This window comes from Cebus imitator, unplaced genomic scaffold (assembly GCF_001604975.1).
Source record: "Cebus imitator isolate Cc_AM_T3 unplaced genomic scaffold, Cebus_imitator-1.0 Scaffold729, whole genome shotgun sequence".
NCBI lineage: Eukaryota > Metazoa > Chordata > Mammalia > Primates > Cebidae > Cebus > Cebus imitator.
The window spans coordinates 302,827-311,742 of NW_016108044.1; the positions used below are offsets into that span (position 1 = coordinate 302,827).

The 8,916-nt window shown below is 53.6% G+C and overlaps 2 protein-coding genes across 3 annotated transcripts in view; both read left to right on the forward strand.

The window, feature by feature from the left end:
* Positions 1 to 944, forward strand: part of MAPK3 (mitogen-activated protein kinase 3) — a 9,487-nt gene extending 8,543 nt beyond the window's left edge. The window contains exon 9 of the mRNA XM_017519200.1: positions 348 to 944. The gene's annotated coding sequence lies outside the window, so the exon portion shown is untranslated. The remainder of the gene's footprint in view (positions 1 to 347) is intronic.
* Positions 945 to 1,434: 490 nt separating this feature from the next.
* The window catches only part of GDPD3 (glycerophosphodiester phosphodiesterase domain containing 3), a 13,538-nt gene continuing 6,056 nt past the window's right edge, over positions 1,435 to 8,916 (forward strand). The window contains exons 1-9 of one of the 2 annotated variants that reach the window (XM_017519202.2): positions 1,435 to 1,727; positions 2,003 to 2,045; positions 2,276 to 2,411; positions 2,501 to 2,546; positions 2,645 to 2,763; positions 2,847 to 2,936; positions 3,546 to 3,679; positions 6,120 to 6,179; positions 6,283 to 6,334. In XM_017519202.2, coding sequence (XP_017374691.1) covers positions 1,589 to 1,727; positions 2,003 to 2,045; positions 2,276 to 2,411; positions 2,501 to 2,546; positions 2,645 to 2,763; positions 2,847 to 2,936; positions 3,546 to 3,679; positions 6,120 to 6,179; positions 6,283 to 6,334 — 819 coding nt within the window. In that variant the 5' untranslated portion in view covers positions 1,435 to 1,588. Of the gene's footprint in view, positions 1,728 to 2,002; positions 2,046 to 2,275; positions 2,412 to 2,500; positions 2,547 to 2,644; positions 2,764 to 2,846; positions 2,937 to 3,545; positions 3,680 to 6,119; positions 6,185 to 6,282; positions 6,335 to 8,916 lie in introns of both variants that reach the window. The other variant, XM_037735132.1, reaches the window with a different exon arrangement.

Here is an 8,916-nt window from a genome sequence, read left to right on the forward strand (position 1 = left end):
TTTTTGAGTTGGGGTCTTACTATTTGCCCAAGCCAGTCTCCAACTCCTGGGCTCAAGTGACCCACCTGCCTCGGCTTCTCAAAGTGCTGAGATTACAGGCATGAGCCACCACGCCTGGCCGAGACAGTTCTAATAATGAAAGCATAAAGCCCTAAGCATTGTTCTAAGAGGTTTACATGTATTAATTCTTTTAATCTTACAGCAGTATCTCGAGCTAGGCACTATTATTATCTCCACTTACAGATAAGGAAACTGAGTTCCAGCCTGCCCAGCTGTGAGGGTGATGGGTTTCATCTGGTCTGCCCGAGGGTGCTGATGACTCCTCTCCTGCCTGCTTCTCTCTTTAGGAGCTGCCTCCCTCCTGCCCCTCTCCCGCCGGACTGTTAGAAAATGGACACTGTGCCCAGCTCAGACCTTGGCAGCCCAGCCGGGGTGGAACACGGGCCTGGCCACCTCTCTCCTTTGCTCAGGCCTGCAGTGTCAGGCAGGCCAAGGCCTCCTCCTCCCTGCCCACCCTCCCCACAGGGCGTTGGAGGCTCAGGTGGCCCCAGTTCAATTTCCCGCTGCTGCTGCTGTGCCCTTCCCTTCCCCATTGTCCCAGTCTCTGCAGTTCTGGAATGGAAAGGCTCTGGCTGCCCGACCTGCTGAGGGGCGGGGGTGGAGGGTGGGGGGCGTTGAGTAGGACTCAGGGCCAGGCCTTCCTCCTCATCTCATTCAAACCCCTCCCTAGTTTCCCTGAAGGAACATTCCTTAGTCTCAAGGGCTAGCATCCCCAGGAGCCGGGCCAAGCTGAATCCCCTTCCCGTCGAAGCTGCCACTTTGAGTGCCCTCACTGCTTCTGTGTGTGGTGAGCGGAGTAGAGCTGGGGGGCGTGGAGAGCCCGGCGCCCCCACCACCTCCTTGGCCCGTCTAATATATAAATATAGAGTTGTGTCTATGGCTGACCCTGGCTCTGTCTGTGTTTGCGACGCCCCGCCCTGCCCCGTGCAGCTCTGAAGACAGACTCCAGCACCCCAGCTGCTGCTTGGCTCGGGCTTTCCAGGGCCTGGTGCCCTCCACTCACACTGCCCAGGGCTGGGGATGGGCCTCTGAGGAGCTCCAGACTCCTAGAAAGAAGGGGATCAATTTTCCCCTTAGTCACTGTCCTGTCCTCTCGCTAATGGCTTCCTGTCTGGCTAGGGGTGATTCGGGGTGACTCAGGGGCACCCTACATACCCCTGGATCCTCTGAAATGGCAAGGGAACAGGGCATGTTGGATGCCCTGGCCACCAAGTGCCAGTGGGAGGGAGAGGTACTAACAGTCCTGGGTGATTTTTACTCCCCTCATGTGGCCAGGACAGGGTGGGTGCCGGGGTCTGGGAAGGGCCCAGGGATATAAGGGTCAGGGCTGCTTGCCTCATCTCCTGATACTACCCTGGCTTCAGCCGAACCCTGCAGCCTGGCTCCAAGCCAGCCCAGCGGCAGGATCAGCAGGTCCCAGGGGCGTGGCAGTGGCCAGTAGTAGAGCCGGCCCACACCGGCTAGGCAGGCAGCAGAGTCCCTGGACGGCTGAGCGTGCGGCTGTGGGAGCTTCTGCAGGAGTGCAGTCATGAGCCTTTTCCTTTACTATGCCCTCCCCGCCCTCGGCAGCTATGCCATGCTCTCCATCTTCTTCCTGCGCCGGCCTCACCTGCTGCACACGCCCCGGGCTCCCAACTTCCGCATCCGCCTGGGAGCCCACCGAGGAGGTGAGCTGGGTGGGGTGAGAACAGGCGCCAAAGTGGACAGCAGAGAGGGGTAGGTCCAAGGGGTGGATGCTAGAAACAGGGCAGAGACCAAGAGAGGAGGAGAGCGAGGTGGCAGGGCAGGGCGTGGACAAGGAAGAAGAGGCTGGCGCAGCCTGGGCTGGCTGGGGAGGTGAGGACAGAGCGAGGATAGAGCCCAGAGAGGGAATGTGGGTAATGAGGTCGGGCCAGGCCCCTAGACCCCAAGCCCCAGGTTCCCACTCCAGTGCCCCCCACAGGATCTGGAGAGCTGCTGGAGAACACCATGGAGGCCATGGAGAAGTGAGTGTATCCGCCCCTGGCCAGGCTACCATGTGAGGGTGTGCAGGTCATGCACTGCATCATAGCAAGGGACGCCATTCATTTCCTAACCGGGTGACTGGAACCCCGTCGAGGTGGTCTGCACATCCCACCGTGAATTCTGCCCTCACATTCTCCACCACCTCCCCACCACCATGCCCATCATCCCAGTCCCCTGCCCCTCTGCCCCCCACTGACCTTCGCCCCCACAGCTCCATGGCCCAGCACTCGGACCTCCTGGAGCTCGACTGTCAGCTGACACGGGACAGAGTGGTTGTGGTGTCACATGATGAGAACCTGTGCCGTCAGTCAGGCTTGAACAGGGATGTGAGCAGCCTGGACTTTGAGGTGGGCCCTCCCCTGATACCCCACCCCTCACCCTGAGAGTCGCCATGCCTGATGCCAGCCTCTAGTGACATCCTTCCTGTCCTCCCCAGGACCTGCCCCTCTACAAGGAGGAGCTGGAGGTTTACTTCTCTCCAGGTGAGAGCAAGGGCTTCGAGCCCTGCCTGGGCCATGCCCGCCTTCCCCAGACCTCTACCTTGGCTTCCCTCTCTGACCCCTCTTCCCACACCTGCCAGGCCACTTTGCTCACGGGACAGACCGGCGCATGGTGCGTCTGGAGGACCTGTTCCAGAGGTTCCCAAGGACACCCATGAGCGTGGAGATCAAAGGGAAGAACGAAGAGCTCATCCGTGAGGTGGTGCTGCAGGCAGGGCGAGCGTGGTGACGCGGGGCGGGAGAGAGGCCTGGCTCTCCCGTCATCTCCTTCTCCTCTTCCAGATAGCAGGCTTGGTGAGGCGCTTTGACCGTAATGAAATCACCGTCTGGGCCTCGGAGAAGAGCTCCATCATGAAGAAATGCAAGGCTGCTGTGAGTTCGTCCTCCCTGCCCCCCACCTCCATCCCCTTCCTGCTCTAGCGGCCCCTCCTCCTGGGAGCTGGAGCCCACCCAGCCTGTCGACCCAAGCTAGAGGGGTCCGGGAGCGTTCTCAGTGGCATGGCGATGGCAATGGAAAGGGTGTGAACTCAGGCCTTGAACACAAAGCCAAGATGTGACTTTGTTTTTCTTTATTGAGACAGAGTCTCTCTCTGTCGCTCAGGCTAGAGTGCAGTGGCACAATCTCAGCTCACTGCAACCTCTGCCTCCTAGGTTCAAGAGATTCTCGTACCTCAGCCTCCTGAGTAGCTGGGATTGCAGGTGTACACCACCATACCTGGCTAATTTTTTAATTTTTAGTAGAGACAGGGTTTCACCATATTGGTCTTGAACCCCTGACCTCAGGTGATCTGCCTGCCTCAGCCTCCCAAAGTGCTTGGGGTTACAGACGTGAACCATCGCACCCATCCCCAAGATGTAACTTGGATCCTGCAGGTGCTAGGGCCTCCGAAATGCCCACCATGGCCCCCCTGCAGCCCATGCCTCCTCTCTGCTTCCCCAGAGCAGACAGATCCTCTCTCACACCTCTCCTTGTCTCCCCAGAACCCCGAGATGCCCCAGTCCTTCACAATAAGCCGAGGATTCTGGGTGCTCCTTTCTTACTACCTGGGGCTGCTGCCCTTCATCCCAATCCCTGAGAAGTTCTTCTTCTGCTTCTTGCCCAACATCATCAACAGGTACGGGGTTGATGGACCTCAGAATAACACCCCATTGCATAGGGTACCCTTTGGAGGAGGAGCCTGGATCTCCCCAGCTGGCTCCCATCAGAGATAACCCCCAAGGTACTTTAAGGACAGTGATTCTTACCCAGTATTCATGAATACTAAGGGAACTCTGAACCCCCTGAAATTCTGTGCAAATGTTTATTGATGAGTTTTAGAAGAGAGGGCTCATTTATCCATCTCAGTTCATCTAGCCTATTTTATTGAATGTCTGCTCTGTCCAAGGTGCAGTTATAATGTCAATAAAACCAATGAGGGTGGGAGGAGGTCCTCCATGAGCTTACAGTCTGGCTGGGGAGACACTAATTCATTCATTATATAGCATGGCTGTCTCAGACTCTAAGAAAAGGGCAAGTCAATGTTCTTCTGCAGGAAGGCAGGGGTTAACAAAGTAACAGCTGGGGAAAGTATCAGGAATTTGGATACTTCTCTGGCATTTAGGTCTGGGCCTAGTCCTTCCTTTTGCTTTTTAAAAACAATTTTTTTTTTTTTTTTTTTGGAGACAGTCTTGTCCAGGCTGGAATGCAGTGGCCAGACCATGATTCACTGCAGCCTCAACCTCCTAGGCTCAGGAGATCCTCCTGCGTCAGCCTCCTGAGTAGCCGGGAGTATAGGTGTGCATCACTGCACCTGGCTAATTTTTAAATTATTTGTAGAGACAAGGTCTCACTTTGCCCATGTTGGTCTTTTTTTTTTTTTCCTTAGTCCCTTAAAACAATACTACCAAAGCCCATGTTGGTCTTGAACTCCTCAGCTCAAGCAAGCCTCCCGCCTCAGTCTCCCAAAGTGCTGGGATTACAGGCCTGAGCCCCAGGGCCTGGTCTCCCTTTGCTTTCTGACAGCTTCTCTGTGGTGGTCCGAGAGCTTTCTGCTCCCCTCTGTGGTCCAGAGGGAAGTCCCGCTCAGCCCCTACAATCCCTTGCTGCAAAGAAGTCATTCAATGATGTTTGTGTACCACCTTTTATACAGGATTTATAAAGTGTTTTCACATCTTTAGGGTTATTTGACTTTTACCTTGTAGCACCCTCAGGAGGTTATAGGAATCGTGACCCCCATGGTACCCTAGAGAATCTGAGGCCCAGAGAGGTTCTGTGATTTGCCCAAGGTCACACTGCCAGAAATCCAGAGCTTGGGTTTTCCCTGGGTCTGACTCCAAAGCCTGCCCTAGGACACTATAAAGGGCCTCTAAAGTCACCCCTGGAGTAGGATAATTAGGGACCAACCCACTACGCGATGTCTGGTCTCAAGAAGCTGGCCAGTGGGCACAGTAGCTCCCACTTTTTTTTTTTTTTTTTTCCTGAGACGGAGTCTCGCTCTGTCTGTCGCCCAGGCTGGATGGAGTGCAGTAGTGCAATCTCGGCTCACTGCAACCTCTGCCTCCCCAGTTCAAGCAATTCTCCTGCCTCAGCCTTCCAAGTAGCTGAGATTACAGGAGTGCACCACCATGCCCAGCTAATTTTTGTATTTAGTAGAGATAAGGTTTTGCCATGTTGGCCAGGCTGGTCTCAAACTCCTGACTTCAAGTGATCCACCTGCCTTGGCCTCTCAAAATGCTGGGATTATAAACATGAGGCACTGCATCGGCTGGCTCACGCTTACTATCCTGACACTTTGGAAGGTTGAAGCAGGAGGACTGCTTGAGTCCAGTAGTTTGAGACCAGCCTCCGCAACATAACGAGACCTTGTCTCTAAAAACAAACTTTTTTAGGCCGGGCGCGGTGGCTCATGCCTGTAATCCCAGCACTTCGGGAGCCCAAAGTGGGCGGATCACGAGGTCAGGAGTTCAAGACCAGCTTGACCAAAATACAAAAATTAGCAAGATGTGGTCATGTGTGCCTGCAGTCCCAGCTACTTGAGGGGCTGAGGCGGGAGAATCGCTTGAACCCAGGAGGCAGAGGTTGCCGTGAGCCGAGATTGTGAGATCACGCTACTGCACTACAGCCTGGGCGACAGAGCGAGAATCTGATTTAAAAAAAAACAAAATTGCTTTAAATTAATAATAAGATAAATAAGTAAGATAAATAAATAAGAAGCTGGCCAGGCCCAACCAGGAGGACCTCCAGCCTGGGTATCCAGCTTTGGAACTGAGCCAGATCCTGGCCCCAGCACCACCACTGCTCTGCTCTGGGTCTAGCAAGTCCCTTCAGCTCTCTAAGGCCCAGACTTCTTATCTGTTGAATGGTGACTGGAGGGCCACACCCTCAAAGTGTAGTGGTCAGGCTCTCTGAACAATGGGTGAATTGTTCATTAGGGCCACTGCAAAGGTTATTCTGGGGGACTCTGGGGGGCAGGAGGGCAGCGCTACCCTGATCAGAGGCAGGGGGACACTACCACCCCACCCCACCTCTGGGATGGGAGACCCTAGGGGCTGACCCCCACCTCCTTCTCTCTGCAGGACCTATTTCCCATTTTCCTGCTCTTGCCTGAACCAGTTGTTGGCTGTGGTTTCGAAATGGTGAGGTGGGCGAGACGGTTAGGTGGAGTGTCCCCATAGAGACCTGCTGCTGCCCTTCTCCCAGGTCCCCTCTTATCATCACCTCCCCTGTCCCCATCCCCAGGATGATCATGAGGAAGAGTCTGATCCGACACTTGGAGGAGCGCGGGGTGCAGGTGAGGCCTTGACCACTGCTCCCACTGCATGCGGGCCTGGCAGTACAGTTCTGGTCCCACTCTGCTGCCAGTTAGCTGCATAGCTCAGGCAGGTGACTTCGTCTGAGTCTCAGTTTCTTCATCCCTAAAATGGGAAAATGGTCTATTTACCTCTCGTTTCTTCTTTTTGTGTGTGTGACAGTCTTGCTCTGTCAACCATGCTGGAGTGCAGTGGTGCAATCTTGGCTCACTGCAACCTCTGCCTCCTGGGTTCAAGTGATTCTCCCTGCCTCAGCCTCTGAGTAGCTGGGATTACAGGTGCCTGCCACCACACCCAGCTCATTTTTGTGTTTTTTTTTAGTGGAGACAGCGTTTTACCAGGGTGGCTAGGCTGGTCTAAAACTCCTGGCCTCAGGTGATCCACCTACCTCAGCTTCCTAAAGTGATGGGATTACACGTGTGAGCCACCACATCTGGCCACACACACATTTTCTTAACCCAACACTGCCAACATATGGATATGTAACTAGTGCTTCTTTTTTTTTTTTTTTTTTTTTTTTTGAGACGTCTCGCTCTGTTGCCCAGGCTGAGTGAAATGGCGCAGTCTCGACTGACTGCAACCTCTGCTTCCCCGGTTCAAGTGATTCTCCTGCCTCAGCCTCCTGAGTAGCTGGGATTACAGGCATGCACCAGCATGCCTGGCTAATTTTTTTTTTGTATTTTTAGCAGAGACGGGGTTTCACCATGTTGGCCAGGCTGGTCTCAAACTCCGGACCTCTTGATCCACCTGCCTCAGCCTCCCGAAGTGTTGGGATTACAGGCATGAGCCACCGAGCCCAGCTGTAACCAGTATTTATTAAGGGCTTGATAAATGTTAGATATTATGATGACAACAATGATGTATCCTGATCCCTGATGAGAGGGGCCGTGGAAAGATGAGAGAAGGGAGAAACCAAGGCCAGCCCACCCACCCTCTCCCCTGAGCATCGGCCTCAACCAGATCATTTAATTTATAAACCATCCTTGAGAATGTACCAGGCACTATGGTACTAGGGGTGGGAGCTTACCATCAAGGGCACAGGGAAGAAATGCCGTAGGCAGAGGCTGGGCACAGGGGCTTCCATCTGTACTTCCAGCACTTTGAGAGGCCACGGTGGGAGGATCACTTGAGTTCAGGAGTTTAAGACCAGTCTGGGCAACATACCAAGACCCCCATCTCTACCAAAAATTTAAAAATTAGCCAGGCACAGTGGTTTTTGCACCTGCAGTCCCAGCCACTCAGGAGGCTGAGATGGGCGGATCACCTGAGCACAGGGGTTTGAGGCTGCAGTTAGCTATAATTAGAATCACGCCACTGCACTCCACACTCCAGCCTGGGAGAGATAGCCAGACTCTGTCTTGAAAGAGAGAGAGGAGAGAGAGCAAGAGCGAGAGAGCCAGAGAGAGAGAGAGGGAGAGGGAAAGGAGAGGGAGGGAAACAGGAAAAAAAAGGGAAAGGAAAGAAAAATGCAGAGACCTGGCACGGTGGCTCACGCTTGTAATCCCAGCACTTTGGGAGGCCAATAACTTGAGGCCAGGAGTTAGAGACCAGCCTGGCCAACATGGTGAAACCCCATCTCTACTAAAAAGGTACACATTAGCAGAGGATGGCGGTGGGTGCCTAGAATCCCAGCTACTTGGGAGGCTGAAGCACAAGAATTGCTTGAACCCAAGAGACAGAGGTTGCAGTGAGCTAAAATCGCACCACTGCACTCTAGCCTGGGCGACAGAGCAAGACTGTCTCAAAAATTAATTAATTGATTAAGTAAAATTAACTGGGCATGGTGGTGCACGCCTATAGTCCCTGCTAGTTAGGAGGCTGAGGTGGGAGGATCCCTTGAGCCCGGAAGGTCAAGGCTACAGTGAGCCATGATTATACCACTGCACTCCAGCGTTGGCAATACAATGAGAATTTGTCTTGTCTGTATTTTTCTTTTTTTTAATAAAGATGGGGTTTCTCCGTGATGGCCAGGCTGGTGTTGAACTCCTGACCTCAGGTGATCCACCTCGGCCTCCCAAAGTGCTAGGATTACAGGCGTGAGCCACTGCGCCCGGCTGTATTTTTAATAAAATAAAAAATTCCAATCTCAGTGCCCACTGGAAAGGGCAGGAGGGCAGGGAAGGGGCAGAGCTGCAGGAGCTGGGGCAGGCAGTGGGGGCAAGGGGGCTGGGGGAAGGCGGTGCTGGTTAAGTGGTCAACAACCAGCTCTCAAAGAGGAACAAATAAAGCCCTGATCTGAGCATTAGTTTTCCTGGTTTAAATATTCCCACCTTGGCCAGTTTCAGGCTGCCAACATGAAGCCACTAAATGAAGAATGGGAAGAGATTCGTGGTGGCACCCCATCATCTAGTATTTCCATTTTACAGCTTCAGCAGACTTAATAACTTCAAGAACAGAGTAATAGGAAATTGATTAGGAAGATTAGGAAGAGATATGCTTTGAGTATTTACTAGTGTTTGTTTTTTGAGGTTTTTTTTTTTTTGAGACAGAGTTTCACTCATGTTACCCAGGCTGGAGTGCAATGGCGCGATCTCGGCTCACCGCAACCTCCGCCTCCTGGGTT